The 22949-nt window shown below is 42.0% G+C and overlaps 1 protein-coding gene across 3 annotated transcripts; it reads right to left on the minus strand.

Moving 5' to 3' along the window:
• Positions 1-6508: 6508 nt before the first annotated feature.
• Positions 6509-22570, minus strand: LOC143832658 (C-type lectin lectoxin-Lei1-like). Of its 3 annotated transcripts, XM_077327387.1 has the most exons (7): positions 22359-22569; positions 17976-18089; positions 15871-15996; positions 14731-14876; positions 12149-12252; positions 9817-9957; positions 6509-9667 (listed from the first exon to the last, which is right to left on the minus strand). In XM_077327387.1, the coding sequence occupies exons 1-7, from the start codon at positions 22453-22455 to the stop codon at positions 9634-9636; spliced, it is 762 nt and encodes a 253-aa protein (XP_077183502.1). In that variant the 5' UTR covers positions 22456-22569; the 3' UTR covers positions 6509-9633. The 3 variants fall into 3 exon arrangements, with proteins under 3 accessions (XP_077183502.1, XP_077183503.1, XP_077183500.1); XM_077327388.1 differs by having other exon boundaries at positions 6509-9957; positions 12179-12252; positions 22359-22570; XM_077327385.1 differs by having other exon boundaries at positions 6509-9957.
• Between the last annotated feature and the right edge of the window lie 379 nt (positions 22571-22949).

Below are 22949 nucleotides of genomic sequence, written 5' to 3' on the forward strand. Positions count from 1 at the left end.
CTTGTTGTGAGTCATGAACAGTTCTTCTATTGTTAGACTATAGATGTGTACAACAAGAATCTGAAGTGACTTTGCATGATTTACTTCCCAAAGAAAAGGCAGAGATGTAATCTGTTGGTTATATGGAAAGCATGTCTTTATTAAACAGGAGCAGGAAAAGAACATGCATCCACCAGTACAGATGATGATCCAGTTTAGTAAATGTAGTTGGGTAAACTACAAGGGCCAGTGTGTAGTGGTGAAAATGTCAGACCAGGATCTGACTGACCCAGGTTCAAATAGCCACTCAGTCATAGAAATTTGCTTGGTGAACTTGGGCCAGCCACAGTCTCAGCCTAACCAACATTGCAAAGTTGTTGTGAAGATAAAATTCAGTTTGGCTTTATGGAAAGCTTGTAATTCAACAGCAAACTTCAAACTTAACCATTATTACACTTTTAATGTCCTTGCACTTTGATTTTATAATTGTCTCTGTGCTGATGCCAGAATGTACTAAGTCTCTAAGAGATGAAGTTTTTCTAAAACCAATTAAAGGAACCTGATCACAGCCTAGTACACATCTATTCAATAATATCTCCCACAGTACAACTATGAACAAGACATAAATAACTAGCTTCAGACATTTCTCTTTGGATTTGTTTGAAAACAAATTGTTTGTGTTTGAAAACAACTCAAGTTTGAATACAACAATGATAAGTTCTCCCAGTTTGCTCCTAAGAAAGAATTTTGAAACAGTCTGGTAGAACTAAGAACAAAAGTTTATCATTTAGGATTTGTTCTACAACTTATGCATTGGCTTGCCCATTTGAGGTCTGCTCCTTCATATGGATTTGGAGTTTGTACTGAAATGTGTTAATCATAGTTGTAATATATGCAGCATCAGTGTTCATTTTATTGGTTTTTAAAACCTTCATTATTTTTGGTGCGATTGTTGGAAATCATGGGGGGATTCCAACCATCCTCTAAGTCAATGGTTCTCTAATGCTGGGGGTCGAACAACCTTTTCACAGGTGTTGCAGCAGGGCAAGCAGCTTGGCCGAGGGGACACCATCTACACAACAGCCTTGCTGGGTAGTTCGAGATAGAACGTTCATCTGTCTGGAGCAGTGGAAAAGAGTGTGATCGGCATGGTGGGACAAGAGGCAGAACTGAACTGTGAAACCCTGGAAAAAAACCAATTTATATACAATCATGAACAAAGGATCTTCCTTCCCATTGTCAGTTTTGATTTAATTTCTGCAGAAGAACACTTGCATAATTTTATGGTTGGGGGTCAGCAAAACATGAGGAACTGTATTAAAGGGTCATGGCATTAGGAAGTTTGGGGAAGTTGGGATATATTTTAATTAATAAATAAACAAATTAACTATGCTCAGTAGAGAGGTAAGGTAGGGGTAGGAGCCACCCTCCTACCATATAAATCCTATAAATTAATTGACATATTAACTTTTGTTTACATTGATGATAGAATAAAGATTAAATATTTCTAAACTTTTCATAACTACTCCTCCCCAAACTCTGATTTTTGTAAAAATGTGTAGGATACATTCCCACAGTCAATTGAAGACATCAGTGGCTGTCTATGACCACTCATTTGGGCTACTATTTCTATTTCTTTTAAGTCAGGTCCTGACAAGCCACAGAAGTAAATGCATGAATGTGATGTGAAATTTTCATCACTGTATCCTTCTCTCCTTGTCACAATGGAACATATCTTTGCTTCATCATCCTATTCATTAATTCATAGCATAAATTTGTGAATGAGCTCCACTGGTCCAACTGTCATTCACTGGAGCATGACATGCCTTACAAGTCGATCACAACAGCAGCATTGATCATCCGTTGATCATCGCTTGACCATGCTCTATTCCATTCAAACCTGGCCTTCCACAAGGAGGAAAAGTAAACACCTGAAAGTGATGGGCATTTGCCACTCTTGCTTTTCTTCATGACATGCTAAAAAATTATCCCAGTCTGCCTAACTAACACCCAGCGACTCTAACATACCGTATACAATGTCCACAGCTGGTATGTTGACCGTCTGGTGTTCTCTGAACTTCAGTCCTCCTGATTTCTTGAGGAGGCTAGAAGAATTGTTACTATTTTTTGTCCCAAACAAGGGAAGAAGAAACTGCTATGGATAGAGAGGGAAACTAGTCAAGCCAAGTGAAAAAAGACCTAAGTATCTTTCATGCCTCCTAACTGCCCGGGAATATTCTTCCATAAAAAAAATCAAACCAGTCAGTATCAATCAACAAACTATTTGAAAGTGTCTTTTCCAGCACTGGAAGGTCTTTTCTGCTGTTTTCCAATGTCATCATTAAATCTCAGCAGGTTTACGCCCTTGATCATTATATTTTTTAATTATTCTTGATCCTTAGGGACTTGACTCACATTTTGTCTAGTTCTACAACAGAAGTAATTAACAACTTTTTTTTCTGTATTGACATATGAAGCCTGAAGTTTAAAAGAATGAAAACACTCAGAACTTCTTACTTATTCTTGGAAAGTGATAACCAGGCAACAACATTTCCACTGCTATATTACATTGTTTAATGTCTTTCAGTAGCAAACAGAAACATGTTCAGATAGACAGTAAGTTATCTGGATATGTGTAAAGTGCCATCAGGTCTCAGTAAACTTATGGCAACCCAACAAGGGGCTGTCAACACAAATGAGAAGTGGAGGTGGTTTGCCCTTGCCTTCTTCTGCAGAGTCTTCCTTTGTGGTCTCCCTTCCAAGAACAGGCCTTGGTTACGCTTCCAAGGCTATACCATACTACCTTCCCTATCATTACATTATTTATGTGAAACTTATTATTGCCCCCCAAGTTTGTGTTGATCATTTTTCTGCTCTATTTAATGTCCCAGCAGCTCCAGAAAATCTGCTGAATGACTCCATCCCAACTAATGTCCCTAGATGGTCCCCAGTTTTTGCCTGTCGAAGTAGAGGAACTAATTCTGAGCCTTAAGATAGGCAAAGCCCCAGGCCAGGATGCCCTATCAGCTGAACTTCTAAAAAACAACCCTAAATGGTGGGCTCCACCCTTGGCCAACTTAGTTACCTTAATTGATTTACATGGGATTGTCCCAAGTTCTTGGTTGAATTCAATCATTGTTCCCATGTTTAAAAATGGTGACCATAACGACCCTAATAATTTTAGAACTATTAGTTTATTATCAATTATAGGTAAGATTTATGCAAAACATCTTGAACGGCGCCTAACTGATTGGGCTCGCTCTCAAAGAATTAAAAGTCCTGAACAGATTGGTTTCTTGCAGGGTAACTCTACTATAGATCATTGTTTAACTCTCTCATGCGTGGCCGAGAAATATACGTCCCAAAATGGTAAGAGGCTATACACAGCTTTTATAGACCTTAAAAGTGCCTTTGATAAGATAGATAGGGATATGCTCTGAAATAAATTGCAATTAATGGGTATGGAACCGAGACTTGTGTTTCTCATCCAAAAACGTTATGTGTCCACCTCCTGTCAAGTCCAGTATTCTTCAAAGGGAGACTTAACCTCTAAGATCTCAATGACCAAGAGATGGACTACCCGATTCCTTGGGCCTAGGCCATTTAGGACTTTGCAGATTGACAATGACACTTGCATTAGACTCAGGAGAGCCAGTTTGGTGTAGTGGTTAGGAGTGTGGACTTCTAATCTGGCATGTTCGAATCTGCACTCCCCCACATGCAGCCAGCTGGGTGACCTTGGGCTCGCCATGGTACTGATAAAACTGTTCTGACTGAGCAGTCATATAAGGGCTCTCTCAGCCTCACCCACCTCACAGGGTGTCTGTTGGAGAGAAGAAAGAGAAGGCGAATGTAAGGCACTATGAGATTCCTTCGGGTAGAGAAAAGCAGCATATAAAAACCAACTCTAAGGAAGAGATATTCCTGTGCTGCAGGGGAGCTCCTTGGTTATGCAGATTAGTGACTGCATTAGAGAACAAAGCATGTCCACTGAGTTTCTAATAGAGTCTAGCAAGTGGAACTGGCAAATCTACAGTGGGCAGGGCTATGAATTGTTCCATGCAGAAATCATTGCAGCGTAGTTTTTCAACAGACTATATTCAATGCAGAACGATTATTGTAGTATAATAAAGCAGTCTAAACTGGTTGTTTTTTAAACTGTTTTATTTGGCTCCGTGCAAAATACCTTTTGGATGTGAATTATTTTGACTGCAAAATGTTCTGCAAACTGATCTATGCAAGTGACTAGAATATCCAGTATTTGCTCCAAGGGGTCTATATGCAACACAAACCTCTTACAATTTGCAGTAACATTGTTAGTCTATGCTGCTTCTGTTTGCCACATGAAAAAAGTGTGAATTGTAACAGCTGAAGTATTCAAATTAATTGAATGATTACTATACTTCTAGGAGGCACAAAGTGAAATGGCTCATCGGTCATTTCACCTGTGAGATGGCCAAAAAGAAGGTCAGTTAAAGGGATGTAACCAAAGACTAAATCAGATGGTGGCTTTGAGATCTCCAGGTCTCAAAGGGCACCAGAGGAGAGGAAGACTGCCCTGCTGTCCCACTCATATAGATGATAAAATTGGGAAAGCGTTATATGTATTTAGTGAGCAGCTGGTGAATACATCATAGATCACCATTTGGAACTGGTGATGGAATTGGCCAAAATTCTGAAGATCTTTGGTGTTCTTACAGAGAAACTATTACCACATTTGCACCACTTCACATGTAACTTGAGACATGGCTAGGTTTTTTAACCCAGAATCATGACCAATTTTGTGGAATCTAAATTCAGTGTTGGGGAAGGGGGACCTCTTCCATCTTCTTTACTGTCTGGCTAGCTTAGAAAAAAATACACACTCACTGATTAGGGAAAGCAGAACATGTGATTTAGGAATCTTTACATGGTTAGTAAGCACCCAGTCATCAGTTTTTCATGCAGAATTAGCTTGCCACTTGAGCTGGATCTTTGGCATTATACTATCGGGTATGTACTGCAAAGATACAGCTAGAACTAAACATCAGTAGGTGGCCCTTCAGTAGTGGGAACTGCTGCAGTGAGAAAAGAAAGCCAGTCTATGGCTCTTTTTTATTTCCAGCCATTTGTCTGAGGCTGTCAGATGAGACACTAAATAAATAATAGTCTCAGTGGGCAGTGGTCACTTAATAAGCACATGTCCATCAGGTTTTCTCTTTCATTCTGCATTGATTTTTCTTCCTTCAGCACTCAGTTCACTTTTTCGTTGCTGTTTCCCCAAGTTCTCTGAGAGTGGTTTTGTGGCAATTTTTCTCCATGCTTTACTCCCAAACCAAAGGTAATTCAAAAGTATAAAGATTTTCTTGGATCCCCCCTTTGCTGCCCCTCAGAGACCACTCCTTTACCACCCATATTCAGGTTACTCCTTCCAATCTGCATCTTCTACCGTCTTCCCCCCTTCACCAGTGTTTACTTTTCCCTTGTGATTTTTTTTGTTTTGCTTTAACAAGTATGGTGAGTCTAGTGAAATGAGTTGATTGCTCAACTTTGAGCACTGATCTAAAAAATATTGGCAAGAAAAGCTTTAATAGGTAGTGGTTCCCCCTGCTTCAGCTTTCTGAGGAGCCTGGCCAAGGAATTGTTACTGCTGGGACACAATTAGAACTAGCACATGCCAAGCCAAGCTGCAGCCCCCACTACTTTCCTTTATCCACCTTCAGCTGTTCTTGTTTTTGCTGAAGGGGGCTCAGTTTCTTCCTTGCCACCAGTCTGTCCTGACACTTGTCAAGGTAAAAGCAAGATTTTGTCCTTTTCAACCTGCTGCCTTTCTGGATGCCTTCCTTCTCAGCATGTCAGCTCCAGCAAATAAGGAAGGAAGCCTACTTTTGGCTGGGGGTGGTTTCTGCTTCATTCGCTCCCTTCCTCTTTGGTTCTTCTTTTCCTCCTGATGGTGGATGGAGCTGCCAGAGAATACTATTTTTCCTTCATTTAATTTTTAAAAAATAAAGTGGTCCATGTCAAGTATAATAAAACTAATTCTAAACCTGAATCATTTTTTAAAACATTAAATGACAGAAAAAGTAATCTGCTCTAACAGATCTCCAAGAAGCTTCTTTGCAAATTCTGAAAAGGGGGAGGAAGACAGTGGAAAGAGATGGTGGAGCGTGGTGACTATTCTCTGTTTTTCACAGTGGCCAAGAACCCAATGGAGAAACCACTAGAGCTAGGTAGTAAGAAAAAGGGATCTTCGCAGCTTAGTCAGTTTCAAACAAGTTTGTTTCAGGATGATTTCTTTGAGTTTATTGGAATTCAGAAGACTATGGTGATTAGAAGTCTGTGTCACGAACTGTGGCTGATCACGCTCGATCAGGAGAGACCCTCTCGAACAAAACTGCTCCGGACACCTGTGATGCTAAGAAGCTAGTCTTTATTGAAAGGTCCCATTAGATGGTGCAGAAACACAGCATAGTAGGTGCAAGGGAACACTGACTGTAGTGGGTTTTATAGGAGGGGAGTTCAGGCGGGAAGAGGGATACACACTGGAATAGACTATTTTAAAAAAAATAATTTTATTATTTATTATTATATGAAGCATTTACAGAAAAGTAAGAGAAAAAAAGCGACCAGCTGATATGGTTTGCCATCCTCTTTTAGCATACATATTCAGTTCCCATCACATATTAATCCTAATCTAGAAGTTTTTACCATCTTTCTTAGCAAAATGATTGTTAATACATATGAGAGTATGATCTGTTATAAGAATATATTCTATTATTATCTTAAGTGATATAAGGTGGGTCCCCTTCATAAATTGGCCCTGACCTAAGAGTTACTGCTGCTGTCTTGTTAATACATATGAAGTATAGTTTGCCATCCTCTTTTAGCATACATATTGGCATACGTATTCAGTTCCCATCACATATTGATCCTGATCTAGAAGTTATTACCATCTTTCTTAGCAGAGTAATTGTTGATACATATGAGAGTATAATCTATTATAAGAATATATTATATTATTGTCTTAGATAATATAAAGTCAGTTCCCTTCATATATTGGTCCTGACCTAAAAGTTACTGCTGCTGTCTTTCCCACAGGAAACTAGGAGAATGCTCCACTGTTCATCACATCCTTCAGGTGGTCGCAGAAAATGAAATTGTGTTTTTTTCCATAGTAACGCCTGATGATTCCTACATAGAGTATTTCTAGTTGTCCTTCTGTCAGGGCCAAAGAAGTCTCTTGCTTGATTCTTGCTTGCAGTCGCCTTTAAGTAGGCTCTGTATACTTTATCAATCCGGATCTCTTCCTCTGGTCGCACAGAGATATTTCCTGATAGCTTCCTGCGTGCTGTTGCCTTTGAATAGACTCTTTTTATTTTGTTGATCCAAATCACTTCCTGCTCTAAATAGACTTCCAGGTTTTCGGTGCTTTCCTTCCTTAAATCTGTTTTCCCAAGTTCTTCCAAGGTGCTTTTGATTTTTACGTCCCTAGCTTTCTCCCCCTCCTGTTGGTTAACTTCCAGACATTGAATTCTCGTTTGAAGTATTGTTGGCTGAGTTGTGTTTTCATCAGCTGTTTTTTCCAAACCGTTGGTTCTGTCTAAAAGCTCTTTCTTAGTCTTTCGGATTTCCTTTTCCACCTTATTGACTGCTTTCAGTATCTTTGAGTTCCCTTCGCATAACAAATGGAAAAGCTGTGCCTTAGTTAATTTTTCCATAGTTCTAGGCAGTCACAAACTATAAACAGAAAGTCTTGTGAGGTCTCGCGGGAGCACGAGCAATCCAAAATTATCAGTTTGTCGATCTCCGTATCAAGTCAGCTTCCCCCACTGAACTCTCTCCAACAAAACTTTAAAGTCTCTCTTTTCTTTAAGCTCTCTCTTTGTTTGGTTAGTGGGTATAATTAGCTGGAAGCCTCTCACTCGACGAAAGAATTCACTTGTATATTGGTTGAGGAGGGGGGGGGAGAGCTTGTGGGGAAAGAAAAGGAAAAGCCAGGAAACTCACAGTCTTTACTGTTGTAGACTTCGGCTCTTGTCAGTCTGGTAAAAGATGATCTGGGAAGAATGTAGGGTCAGCTGGTCGTTTCAGGCTTAGAAAGTTATTTACGACAAGGGCGCCATCATGACCCTGAGCACATGCTGCGGCGATCCAGAGAACCCAGTCTCCACGGATCTGTAGGACCCTCAGCATGCCGTTCCTGGTTCCTGGGGCAACCAGTGAGCGAGATTTGCGTATCTGCTCAGGTCTGCCAGGTGCGGTTGCTCCTGACCCTCAGCATGGCTTAAGAGCCGGACAGAAGCCCAGCTGTTACAGCGCCATCTTCAGTCGTCTCCCCACACTGGAATAGACTATTGATCTAAAAAGGTGTGAATAGCATGGAGACATCTGGTCTGTCCCGACAGTTGTTCTCAGCAGTAAATTTCCAGCCCCCCCCCCAAACAAACTGTCCCTCAGCAATAAATCTCAGCATCTCCCAAACAAACCACGGACAAATGGGGTGATAAGGGAAGGTTCTCAGAGTTCTCACAGTGAAGGAGGGAGAGTCATAAAGTTGGCAAAAAGACCAGGGGAGGTTCAAAGAGTAAAAGAAGGGAGGAGGAGCTCAGTAACCTTCTAACTCAACTCTCCTGGCTTTGGCTGGAGAGCAGATATGACAGTCTGTCATGTATAACCCCTCCCAACTCATCTGCATTCATGGATCATCAATATAAGCAATCACTCAGACATTACTTCCTGCTGGTAATCTCCCCCATCCCCTTTTCTAATATCTTGCATATTAGCATATGAAAACATTGAGCCACAACATTTCATATCTATTGGCCAATAGTAATTTATTTATTAAATTTTTATTCCATCCTCTCTCAGGAAACTGACATTTCTCAGGAGCAAACCCATTAAGCTATAGTTCGGGCTTTGAGCCCATAGTTCTTAGCCTTAGGCTATATTTTTGCTATAAAAAGAGGCTTTCAGCCTCCCTGTCATGTGTTCTCAGTAATTGACATACTTGTGCCTTTTGCTGACTTCTGACTTTGCCCTTCATTACCAAGCTGCTGGCCACATGTCAGTCTCCCCAATCCTCATCTCTTCTGAAATAGGTAAATATCACCTGACACTACTCTGAATACCCCCCTTTCCCTCTATTGTATGTATTAGGAACTTATATGTTTGCTATTGTAAGTTTTGAGTATGTACTCCAATATCTTCCCCCAATAAATCTCCTTGAGTCCAAGTTGTCATCTTTATTTAAAAGAGTTTCTACCTGGGGAAGAAAGGACCCTGTAAATATTGGCAAAAAGATCCTGCAGTTCCCTGATTTCTTCTCCAGGGGTCCATTTCAGGTTACAAAAGCTTGAAGAATCCATTTTAAACCATTTTGTTTCAAAATATGCTAACAGCAATATTAGTTCAACACTGGGAAACTATGCTGTGTCTTAAATCTATCACAACATTCATCTCATATTTGGTATACATTCATGAGTAGTAATTTTAACAAAAAATTCCAGTCTGGGAGGATTCCAGAATTCCTTGCTGGAGCAAAGAAATTTGTCCTTGGTGGAAAGGCAGCTGGTGTGAAGAGCTGTGTTATCTTTAGAAAGCGTATTGCCCCGGACAGCTAAAATGGAATGTTCATGTTCAAGAAAAGCGTATCACTGAACAGCGGAGACAGTTGCCTTAATGACTGGTTAGGGAGCTGCCAGAAGCATCACTATTAGAAACAGAAGGGTAGATTAGACGGGCCTTAGGCTTGTTCTTAAGAACGCCCTAGAACAGTTATTTTTTTTACACACGCAAAAGGTAAAAGGAATAATATTTCAAAGAGGCGAAACTGGGGACTTTAAAATGCAGGTGACATGCCTGTGCTTTTCACAAATGAAAGAATGGCGATGTTGGCATTCAATGTTGTTCCAATTTCTGTGTTTTCCGGCATCTGAAACCATGCAAATCTTACTATGCGTAGTCCCATCAATCAGTGGCTTCACGTTTCTATCCCAGTTTCTGAAAAAGATCAACAACACATTCTAATGGGGAATCCAGCTCAAGGGAGAAAATCATGGAGTTGGGGAAGGGTAGACACTTTTCTTGAGTTCAGTGAAAATTCTGAGACATTGAAAAGTTGCTGTACCAAGCAATGAATCTCTCATATGTGGGGCATGGAGCTGCTTTCACAGAGTCAGTCACTGAGCAGACTTTATTTTACTTGCAGTGACTATAGAAGTCTGATCTATGATATACAATAGTCACTCTGGGGGCATATTCTCTCTTGTCTGCTCCATGCCATGAATGGCCATGAACACAAAGTTAAATGAGCTAAGGGCCATGACTGCAGTGGAATGAAGAGTCTTTATACAAGCCATTGTTGTTCAGGCTGAAGACTTCAGCTTTGATCCTGTGGAAAAATTTTGCTAACTGAATGGGAAGTGACAAAGAAAACAGCTTCAAGTAAAGACTAATGAGTTCTGAACTTGCTGAGGCACAGAGGGGCAAGATCTTGGAGTCACAGTGGAGTCCAGCACATCCCAGCACATGATCTGGGATGTGCTGGAGTGGGCACCACCACGCACCTGTAGATAGCTACAAGCGTTCATCGGCTTCTCCAATTTCTATCACGATTTCCTTCACCAATTCTCTTGCATCATTTAGCTTGCATCACTGACTTGCTAAAGACTCAGGGGAAGGGGGCCAAGTGGCCTGGGGCATGTCTGGAATGGACTGCAGATTGTCAGGTGGCGTTCAAGGAACTAAAGTCCCTGGTTACTTCCAAGTCTTTACTGGCTCATCCAGACCCTACCCGCCCTTACATACTCCAGGTAGATGCCTCGGAGATGGCTGTTGGTGGGATTCTCCTCCAGAGGGGGGTGGGATGGGCACTTACGGCTGTATGCATACCTGTCCTGGAAGTTTCCCCTCATGGAACGCAACTGGGCCATTTGGGAAAAGGAGGCAGCTGCTCTCAAAATGGCAGTGATAGCTTGGTGGCACCTGTTGGAAGGTTCGCAGGTGCCTTTTCAAGTGTGGACAGATCGCAAGCATTTGGAGGTCTTGTACAAGCCCCATAAATTGAGCGCGAACAAGTCTGGTGGGTGGAGTTTTTCTCCCATTTTTATTTCACCCCTGCTCTAACTTTTTGGCTGATGCTCTCTTGCGCCTTCCTCAGCATGATGTTAAGCGGAAGAGTCTGGTAGACACCGTCTTCTCTTCCAAGCAGTTGGGGCTCCCGGTTCAGATGAGGAGTCATGTAGGGGAATGACCCCCACATCCTTCCCCACAGGACGGCCTGGGAGGACTCCACCAGGACTCCTTACTGGAAGCTTTGAAAGGACACCAGGCACTCACATTCCTCCAGGGGATCTATGATTCTATGATTCTATTCTTACAGCCCTTGGAATCGCCATTTTGCCCATGGACATTATCTCTGACCTTTCCCCAAGCTATGTTAAGATGGTAAGCTGGGTGGTGGTGGATCGCTTCTCCAAACAGGTGCTCCCTGCCCACAGCCCCCCACCTGGCTAAGCTGTTTATCCAGCACAACCTTAAATTCCACTCCTTCCTGAGTAAGATTTTTTTCAGACCGAACAATCTTGATCTAAAAGTTCAAAAAATAAACTTGCACTAATCTGACCAATGAAATCACAGCAACCACATAGAAAAATAGGTGAGGGAGCAAAAATCTAACAGAGCTTTTCTGCTTTGTAATGGTGTAAACTGCGAAAATCACAGCAACTCCACTCTTTAAAAAGCTGAAGAAACTGGAAAAGGAATGTACCCTGACCTCTGAAAGGTGGGAAAGTATTGCAGAACAAAAACAACAAAATCCAATTGACAGAACGGTCACATGCAGAACTGAAAAAATAATCAGACAGGAATCCACTGGGAACCAGAGGAAACCACTGGTGCAGAAAAGGACCTGCTCTGTATGTGGAACCTCCTTCCTTCCTTCCTTCCCTTCCTTCCTTCCTTCCTTCCTTCCTTCCTTCCTTCCTTCCTTCCTTCCTTCCTTCCTTCGCCACTTTGCATCCTCATTGGGGAGAAAGCAGGATATAAATAATTTAAATAAATAATAAACATAATCTGCTAACCAAAACATTTTAACTGGAGATAGCAGGGATTAGAACCCCCAAACCATCTGCATGCAAAATATCTGTTTTGCAATTGAATCCTAGGCCTTTCCCTTAAAAATGTTACTCACGAATAGAATTCATTTTTATCATCCACCCACTTCCATGACTTTTTATCCTCTTCATAAAACAGGCCAATCCAGTAGGCTTGAGTCATTTTATAATCCAGAAACTCCTAGGAGAGAAAAAAACAGGCATAAAGGTCCCAGATCTTGTCATGGGATATGGATCACACAGGTGTTAGTAAATCATAGGTCTAGTTATTGTTGCTCTTGTTCTGCAGAAATGAAAGGCACTTGAAAGCTGGACAACATTTCTCAAGTAAATCTGAATTGAAATGATAAAGGTCTTAATTTAGGAAAATATAAAGGTAAAGGTATCCCCTGTGCAAGCACCGAGTCATGTCTGACCCTTGGGGTGACGCCCTCTAGCGTTTTCATGGCAGACTCAATACGGGGTGGTTTGCCAGTGCCTTCCCCAGTCATTACCATTTACCCCCCAGCAAGCTGGGTACTCATTTTACCGACCTCGGAAGGATGGAAGGCTGAGTCAACCTTGAGCCGGCTGCTGGGATTGAACTCCCAGCCTCATGGGCAGACAGCTTCAGACAGCATTTCTGCCCCTTACCACTCTGCGCCACAAGATCTTAAATACAGTAGCAGATCAAACCATAATAAATAGGGTTGGGAAATTCCTGGGAATTGAGGATGGAGCCTAGGAATTGTAGGGTCTGAAGTAATGAGGGGTCTCAGAGGGCTATAATGCCATTGACTCCACCCTCCACAGCTGTAATTTCCTCCAGGTATAGAGAAAGAGGGCAGTTTGGTTCTGCAAACCAGCAAGGATGAAAGAGAGATCGACGTGGTGGCCTAAAATAATAAAACAAATTTATTTGCTATTTATTTATTAATTCCTCCAGAGTCAATTTCCCCAATCCAAAATCTTTTTTTACCACTAAAGATCCTGTTTTCCCTACAGGGAAAATATCCTGGCGTACTTTAAGAAAACAGAAGATCTGGTTATGGCTCTCCTGCTATCTTCTTTAGAGTCCTAGTAAAGTTTCCTTCTGAATGTAAGGAAATAAGTGTTTTTCCTTTTCATGAGTGGTTGGAACATTGGAAAGAAAAATAAAAATCACATCCTTCACTCTGTCAGTTAAGATAGTGTACTGTCATCATTGTAGAACATAGCTACTGTGAACTGGCTTATCAGGCTTGACTTAAAGTATGCTTCTTAGGAGCCAGAAAAAATGATGCAACACTGTTTAGCCCTGCCTCTGACATTTCCCATGGCTCAGAGAAGTGGGGAGAGCATAACAGTATCTATTAGACAGAAATCCAATCATGATAGTTTGAAAGCATAGTAAATCTTTGCAGAGTCACAAGAATCCCTCTTGAGAAATAGCAGGGGCCTTTCCACACCCATTAAATATAGTGAAATGCTTACCTTAGGTAGTCGTTATATTCTGTCCACTCCACATGACATCACCAACATCCAGCGTCCAGGCAGCAAACAGCTGTCTACATCCTCCATTTTAAAGCGCCAGTTGGGAAATCACATAAACTGGATTCCCAACCTAAAAAGTACTTTCCCCCAGCAGACTGCATGCTAAGGAAATGTATGGAGGTGAAGAAGTACTATCTCTGCCTCCAATATCCCACCCTCACACCCGTATCCCTCTCTTCTCCCAGGGATGGGATTTTTTTTAAGCAAATGACCTGAAGCAACAAATAGGTATACAAGTGTGCAGACAAAGCCAAAAAGAATTTTTCCCAAAGTTGTCACACAAAGCATGCCTCTCTAAAGTTCCTGCCCCCCCCCAAAAAAAACATCAGGAACGAGATTAATTTTTAAACGAATCGAAACTCTTGATTCCATAAGGAGTGGTGTTATAAAAAGCACTATGCATCTATGATTAGGCATTTCAACAGAGAATTATTGATTTAAAAAATTGGTGGGCATTGCGGGACCTTTAAAAAAAGGAGAAAGGGGATTGGCTGCCTGGCTTGATTGACAGGTGGAAGAGAGTTGTGTATAAACCACGTTGCTCTCTTCCGCCATTTCCAGCAGCACCTATGAAGGGTAAGAAGCATGAAAAGCTGGCAGCAAGACGGCAAGAAGGTGAAGAATGGCCAGAGGCACAATGATATTTAGTGCTACGCCATTATGCTGACATAACGCTATTTTTTCCAATGTGCGGAAGTGCCCCAGATGATGACTTTTAACCTAACATTCTCTTTTAGGGAAGGTGTCAAAGAGTCAATAAATAAGGTTGCCTACTCTGGACTGGGAAATGCCTGGAGGATTTGTGGGTGGAGCCTGGGGAGAGTGGGATTTGGGGAGAGGAAGGACTTCTGCAGGGTACAGTGCCACCAAACCAACCATTTTCTACTTGGGAGTTGATCTCTGTTGTCTGGAATATCGGGGATCTCCATATCACACTTGAAGGCTTGGAAAACATGTAGAATTGAAGAAATGTGCTGAGGGTGGTTGTGAAGGGAATGATAACAGTAATAAAACTCCAATAAAGATAGCAGCCAAGAGGCAATGCTTATCAGGAGGTATGCTGTTCGGGTAAGAGCCAAAGCACACAGCAAGAAGAGGAGCTGTGCAAAATCTTTGGAGGAATTCAGAAGAATCAGAAAACATTTACCCTTTCTCTTTCATTGTTAATCACCACCAGATTTGCACCTGCATTTTGGCATTGCTTTTGGGCCTCCTTCCACTTCGTAACTTCTGAAGAAAAGTTGTAGCATTTCTCATCCAACTTCTCCCAGCCGTTTGGGCACGTTGCAAAACCTGCAATGCAAGAAATCTAGAAACAGGATTGCCAGGCCCCTACAGTCCTTTAGTGTCCCCTTTGCCACCACTTCTCCGATAAAGTAATTGTGGTGGTACTCTTCTCTGATACAAGGGATCCTCTCCTGATGCAGTTGGCTCTTCTCTTGTTTCGGTGCCTTGCACCAGAAGAAAGTGCTACCATTAGAAGAATGGATCTGTGGTATCCAAACCAACATCAAGAAAGACAACATGTTAATACTTGCACTCACATGGAACCTCCCATCTGATCTCATCTCACCATGTGGAAGTGGTGCTATAAAGAACCATTCTGCGGCAATTTGTGCTTCTGCGAAAAATGGAGTCTTTAGCTATGGAGTGTGGCCATTGCAAACAGCCAGTACTCATAATGAGAGGAAATGATGCAAAAGATTTAGCTGCCATGCTTTTTGGTCCCAAAGCAGTAACCACCCCCATCTGCACCACCTTCACATTTCTTGCTTCAGAGCATGAAGGAAGAACGCTGGAACATCCTTGCCTCTGTTTTCTTCATGTTCTGTTTGGTTCCTGCACTAAGAATAGCTTATCTGGGAACTGTTTGTGCTCAGGTACAAATACCTGATTAAGTGTTACATCAATTGTCCAAGACAAGGATGTCTAAAGGTAAAGGTATCCCCTGTGCAAGCACCGAGTCATGTCTGACCCTTGGGGTGACGTCCTCCAGCGTTTTCATGGCAGACTCAATACGGTGTGGTTTGCCAGTGCCTTCCCCAGTCATAACCGTTTACCCCCCAGCAAGCTGGGTACTCATTTTACCGACCTCGGAAGGATGGAAGGCTGAGTCAACCTTGAGCCGGCTGCTGGGATTGAACTCCCAGCCTCATGGGCAAAGCTTTCAGACGGCTGCCTTACCACTCTGCGCCACAAGAGGCTCTAGACAAGGATGTCTAATGTGCACTAATAATACACTGAACAAGTAACTAGAATAAGGCTTAAGCACTGGATCTAGACTTACATTTAAGACATGCCAGCACAAGAGCAGCTATGGCCAGCATCACGGAAAGGAACAACAGAAACGAGAAGGCGATAAAGGGTCCTTTGAAAATGTCTCTCCACTGACCACTTTTGAATGCAAGCAAATCTGCAAATAATGCAACAGCAAATACAGATGTTACAACTATGACCAGCAGAATAGGGAAGACAGCACCAGGTAAAAGAAAAGAGACCCCCTATCGCCACGGCTGTTTCTGCAGTGACTAAAAACTTTGCAATAGCACCCATGAAGCTCTATGGAACTTCCGTACTTAATAATAAAATATCCAGATTCAGGCACAGCCCCAGCTGCGCTCCCTTGTTTGCTGAGCATTTTGTGAATCCTGAGAAAATGTGAATTCTCCCCTTCCCCCGGGAGGGAATTTGCAATAACCTAAAGTGGAACCCAAAAGTTGCATTGGCTTCCTCCACTGGTTTCTCACCTCAAAATGATGACATTTGAGATCCAACCAGTGCTGTGTCTCTGCCCACCCCCTCCACTCCATGCTGTATTTTTAATTGAACATGATGTCATTACATCGTAGTTCCAAATTAGTACAATCATGACACACACATACGGCCTCCCATTTCCCCCTTCAGCAAAATTCAATGATATTTGTCCATTTCATGAAGAGAAATTGAGGGGTGATCAGTTTCAGGCAGGGAGGCTACCAACATTGTTAATTTCATCCAGCAGCCTCCCATGGCTTCATTTTACAACATAGGAGTGACCTAATGTAATTTAAAAAAAATAACATTCATTATATGGAGGGAAGGGGGGAGAAAATTGATGACACAGGATGCTTGCCTGAAGTGGCACACTTAAAACAAAGGTGCAAGCAGGCACCATTTTCTCCAAGCTGTTTTTTTAATTTGCATTGCTCCAGATAAGGCTAGTGGTAGTGGAATGAGCTGTACAGCATATGGAAAAGGGGAGTGCACTTTTCCCATGCAAGGGGGAGGGAGGGGGAGGGAGGTTGGAGATGAGAGTAAGACATGAGAACACGTAAAGGGAATTCAGTGGACCAATCGTTTCCAACATTTCACAAGTGTGTTATATCAATCTAGTATTATTGCACATGTGGCAAACAAAAAAAGGGGAAGGGGGCAAGCCCATCCATCTGCGCCTCTGAGAAAAGCATGTGAGGCAGGGTCACCTGCCAGCACCTCTGAAGTAAATGTGAACGGCATGATGAGAAACCAGTCCTCATTGTTGCTGCTCAGAGACGGCATGTGCAGAGAGCCAGACACAAATTTCATGTCAACTTACAGAGACCAGTACAAAGGAAACCCTGAGAATACAGACAACTGTGGAGAAAGCCCACGGATAGCAAGTCTATCCCCTGCACTGCTCCCTATTCTATTCCCAACAGTACAATTGCAAACAATACAGCTGACTGACCGAGCTGTCCAGTACTCACAGCTTCCCCACCCCTAGAATCTGGCAATGGCAGAAAGAATACAGCGGTTCAAAAACTGAACCTGTTCAAACCAATTTAAATGGTAGAAGGTAATTTTTCTTCATGTGGACCATGAGGAGGGCTTAATTATTAATTGGTGATACTTCATGTAAGGCACATTACAAAAAACACAAAAAGATGTGAGATAAATCCATCCTCCTACACAGTCTTGAACCAACTTCCTTTTCCCTTTGGGCTGTTCTTACTAATAGGATAGCATCAAAACTTGCCTTATCACACATCAAAAGTCTGAAATAGTAGCTCAGCACAATAACTGAATCTTTAATACTTTCACTGCTGACTTTAGAAACATCTAGCAATCACAAAAAACATTTGTCCATTATCCAATCCTTTATGGAGTCTATGTCAAAGGAGAGGTCATCTCCTTTGGATCTCTTTTTGATATTGGATCTCTTTGATATTCAAAGGCTGCTTTTGTATTATGCTAACAGAGCATCTACACAGATGTATATTTTCCTCAGTATCTCCTCATGCTTATCACTAACCCCCCTCCCCGCACACACACCATCAAAGGGCTTTTGCTGGCTTTTTCCATTTTATTTGCAGTTTTAAAGATATTCACGTTGTTAAACAGCACTGAAAAACCAAAAAAAAAAACATTTTTCACCTGAGTCTGTTTTTACTCCCACCTCCGGAAGTTTCCTCATCCGCACATTAGAAAAGTCTATATATTCGTATTCCTGGTTATCATTCTCATATTCCTCATCAGCAGGCTCTGGTTCTAGGGAAAGACAAGACTTTTTATAAGAAGTCAAATTAGATATTATTATATTTGTTTGTGATATTTGTTTGCAGGAGCTTTTGTGGTTCTGCGGGGCCTGCTAAACAGAGCTCTTTCACTAGGTCCTTGGTTGAGGCCAGAGTGTGGGTGATCCGGGGGGGCCTCCATACACACAGGCATATATAAAACATCTATGTTCCATCTGATAAGGCAGACACCCCTAGTATTCCTCCCTGAGGCACCTGGGGGGGGATTGAACAGGAAAGGAGGGGACGAGGGTCTTTTCTGCCGTTAGGTTAGTTTTAGTAATTATGGGGTTTTAATTTTGGTTTTTACTTTGTGCAGTTTTTATGATTTGATTGTAACCCGCCGCAAATCTCAAGAGCAGTGGAATATAAATCAAATTAATAATAATAATAATAATAATAATAATAATAATAATAATAATAATAATAATAATAATAATAATAATAATAATAATAATAATAGAAGAAGAAACTGGGGAAAGAGAAAAAGAGTGTGAGTTGGAATGTGTACTAACTGGGGGAGTCAACAAGTTCTGATTAATTGCCCCAAGGCAAAATACAGAAATAAAAGGCAAACACATTTCTACTAACCACCTATACCCTAAAATAAATGTTTTCGGAATGAGTACAACCCCTTTGATCTCAGGACAAAAAACAAAACCATTTTCTTTTTTTATAAAGGAATTTGAATGTCTCTGCTCAGCTATCACATTGGTTTTATTCCAGCGGAGAAAGTGGGGTTCATCACCTCAACTGAGTAAGCAGCAGAATACACAATCCTCCAGGTCTACTCAGGGGTCAGTGCTGGAGTTTCATAGTCCAACAGTCAGGAGTGACCAGCAGCTCACTATGCAACAGTGCTGATCCCTGATGCCAGTTTTGGAAACTGGGCCAGATTGCATTTACTATTTGGTTTACTGTGTCACTCCAATAAGGTATTTTCAAAGAGCCCAAAGAGGGCAGTCCCAGCATGAAGCAATGAAGGACATACATTATACTTCTTCTGGGGGGAAAGCATTTCTGCATAGAAGAAAATCAGCCCTTATGCATGTATCACCATGATGCCTCATAAGGGGGTGGGGGGTGGAAGTAATGCTGAACGTTCTACACTACTATCAAACAACAAGCTCCCAGCCTTCGAAAACACTAAAATCTCTCTCGCCTTCCTCCCCCCTTCTTTCTCTCTCCTTGTGGAGGAGGATTGTACAATACAAGGGAGGTATTGCATCACCTATTTGTTTGACCATATAGCTGACTGTAGCTTGACAAATGTGCTATTCAGCTCTATCTACTGGTTAATGTTACACACTTCAGAGGTACTAGAAATTCCATATCAGGTATGTTTATGAATCCTAAAGTTTTCAATTTATTTTTTAGATCTAAATTGTGTGAGTATAGGAGTCATGAGGAGGAATCCATGGGCTTATACACACACACACACACACACACACACACACACACACACATATATATAACATTGCCTAACTACACAGCATACGTGAAATAATTCTTCTTATAAAATTTTAATTCTTATGAAAGGTTAAATAGCTGATAAAATTTTAGTATAATAATGTCAATCTCAACTATAATAATTTGTTTTTCCCCTTTTTAAATTTCAGAGAACAACACCTGGCTAGGAAAAATATATAATGCTCTCCGAATGTATGTATATTTAATGTTTTTCTGACCACTGAGGAAGGCTGTAAATGCCAAAATGCATCTGTTTTCATGTAGTTCATAGGACATACTCGTCCACTAGAAATGCTTGTAAACTCTACAGGCTGCTATTCAAACACCTGTTTTTAATTTTATATGTGCATAGTATATAATAAATATTTAATTTGTTATTTTATTTTATTTATTGTAGCTTGACCCTCTTGACACAACAGGAGTAATTTGGGTTGAACTTGTTTTTCCTCTTTTGTTACTTGCTTGATTAGATTTGTTGACGGCCCCTCCCAGACCAGCTGGCTCATGGCAATTTACTTCAACCAAAACAACCCAGCAGTACCCCAACCCTCCCTCACCATCCTCTTCCCCACCCTTCTGACAACTCAGTGGGCCATCAGTTCCACGCCATAACACAGGGTGTTCAGCAATGTTGGGGCTGTTTCCAGTTCAGATTCCATCCAATGTTCAAGGCTATTCAGAAGATATTCAAAGGATATTCAGAGGAGGGACACAGCTGATGTTCTTCATTCTGGCCTCAACTGAATGCCTGGTGGAAGATGTTCCTGCAGAACTGTGATAACTCCAGTAGGGTCCAAAGCTCTTCTGGGAGCTCATTCCACCAGATGGGGGCCAGGACCGAAAAAGCTCTGGCCCTGGTTGAAGCCAGTCACACTTCTCATGGGCCAGGGATCACCAACCTCTTCAAATTCACAGAGTGTTTTCAGTGCTAGAGAAAAGAGATCAGCCACTGCAAGGCTGTCCCTCATAATCTAGCACCAGCAAGGCAGTGAACTAACATCTCATGGTCAATGATATCAAATGCCGCTGACAGCACAAGGAGTCCCAATCCACCTCTATCCAGCTGGTGCCAGAAATCAGCCATTAGGGCAACCAGCACGGTCTCCACCCCATAGCCAGATTTCTTCCAAATATGCCAGGATCTTATCCACAATAGCACTTTCAGTCACCTTCCTCAGAAACGCAAGGTGTGAAATGGGGTGGTAGATGGCCAGGTCCTGCGGATCAAGCAATGTCTTTTTCAGTAAAGGGCAAACCACTGCTTCCTTCAGCTCCTCAGGGAACTCTCCCAATATCAGGGAGAGGTAGATGATTCCCATGAGGGGACCTCCTATCCTCTGATCACTGTCCTTGGGCAGCCAAGAGGGTCAGGGCTCTAGGGGGCAAAAGGTCATCCTTACCAATCCCAGCAGCTTGTCCCCTTCAGTTAAAGAGAGTAGCCTGAAGCCATCAAACATTATCTCTCAAGATAGACAAGGGGCCTCCAGTTCCCTTGCTGTATCAACTGTGGCAGGAAGGTTGTGGCAGAGCATCCAGATCAGGGGCAGAATGCCTCTGAATATAGGAAAAATATTCCCCATGGCTATGCTGGCATATTTGCCCCAAAGCAATAACTTGATGAGTGTTCCAGAGTTAAACAATGGGAGTTATGTAATGTTTTTACCAGGAGTGGGATCCTTTCAGTGCCAGATGGGGAAACTATCAAGTTTGAGAAAGGTGTTAAGTATTCCTAAATTAGGACAACTGTACAAAAGGGAAGTGAGATTGGGATTTCATGAATTCCTGGAAAATTCCTGGAAAACTTGTTACCCCAAATCATGTATCTCCTCAGGATGGAGGAGGTCACCAGCAGGTCACCTGCTTTTTCTCATGTGTTCTGAACTTTATGGCCAGACTTGTCTCTGGAGGCATGTTTCTGGCCAGCATCCATTTTATGTTCTGTTGGCCAGACAACGTATCTGCACTTATGATCTAGCTGACACCTATTTCTGTGCCAGTCTCAGCCAGACAGTGTGCTGCATTTAATATTTGAAAAGACATTGAAGTAAAGGTGTATATGGTTTTCTGTTTATAAACTGGCCCTCAATGAGAGGAAGGGTCTGGCTGCAACATAACTGGCATTGCCAAAGTGGCACTGGATTCTGCTGGACTTGCAAATACACTCCCACCATAACCTTCAGTTGCTACTGCAGAGATTCTCTGGGGATCTTAGTCTTGTTGGGTTTGCACTTCCACGGTGGCTCCAGTTCTGCTGGATTTGCAAAAATGCCCCCCCCACACACACACAACTTCTTCTTTTAAAAATGCCCCTCACATTCCCCTTCTACTCTAGAGACTTTGGTTCTATGATGTTGGACTTCTATTGCCCTTGCTTTTTTGCTGTGTTTTGCTGTGTGGAGAATGGGGAAAACTTTTGGGGGGCTGTAACTTGGACCCCGAAAACCCAGTCATCACCAAACTTGTAATTCATGGAGCTTTGGTAATGAAGCCTGGTCAGGGCAGGGTTTGAGGGGAAGGGAGGGCCATAACAGCGTCAAATGTCACAGAGGATACCCTCCAAAGAAACTATTCTCTCCAGGGGAACTGTTCCTTGTCTGGAGATCAGTTGTGACTCCAAGCCCCACCTGTAAGCTAGCGATCATACATGGATTGCAAGCAGAGGCAATCAGCAACACGAAGCCTTACCTAGTTAAGACACTTACCCAGGCAAGTTTTGTTTTTGGGATGCAAAACTAGAGCACTGCTGAAGATTTCTTCCCATCTACACCATTACCTGTCTTTGCATGTACTGAGTCCATCTCTCTGGTAGCAAAGAAGTTCTCTGTAAAAACGTTGTTCTGGTACTCTTCATTCTGATGTTCTTCATCCATGGAAATGTGAGACTACACCCGTAGTAGTTCTTAGAACATGCACAGTTCATACGCTGTTTAACAACTGGATGCTTGTTCTTTCTACCACAACCAGCTTCCTTTCTGACTAACAAGCCACAAAACAGTTCATGCCTCAGGAAAAAGATCTTGCTTACTTGATTAAAAAACCACTCGAGGCAGTGACTTATCTAAGATAAAGCACGCCTTCTGCAAGAGGACTGAATCATTTGCAAAAGAACACAACATGACCATGAATCAGTATACAATAATAGGACTCTTACGTTAAAAACTATAAAACCTAAATATAATGAGAAATTGTAAATGCACAGTACCAGTGGCTTTTACTCCCAACAGGGGAGGAGAGAGCCCAAAATGCTTGCATGGCCTGCATATGGATCCTTCCTCAGGGGGCTATAATGTCAGTATTCATGGAAGACGCCACATTATGATCCTACCTGTTGCCACAAACAGCAACAACTTCATTTATGCATGCA

The sequence above is a fragment of the Paroedura picta genome, chromosome 3 (genome assembly GCF_049243985.1).
Source record: "Paroedura picta isolate Pp20150507F chromosome 3, Ppicta_v3.0, whole genome shotgun sequence".
Taxonomy (NCBI): domain Eukaryota; kingdom Metazoa; phylum Chordata; class Lepidosauria; order Squamata; family Gekkonidae; genus Paroedura; species Paroedura picta.

Excerpts from the sequence above, each read along its gene's own strand:
- LOC143832658 (XM_077327385.1), bottom strand. The coding sequence starts at position 22,455 with ATGGATGAAGAACATCAGAATGAAGAGTACCAGAACAACGTTTTTACA. Across the intron at positions 14,877-15,870 it reads TGTGCTGGCATGTCTTAAAT|GTTTTGCAACGTGCCCAAAC; the intron begins GTAAGTCTAGAT and ends CTTGCATTGCAG. Across the intron at positions 9,958-12,148 it reads GATAAAAATGAATTCTATTC|AAACTGGGATAGAAACGTGA; the intron begins GTGAGTAACATT and ends GATCTTTTTCAG.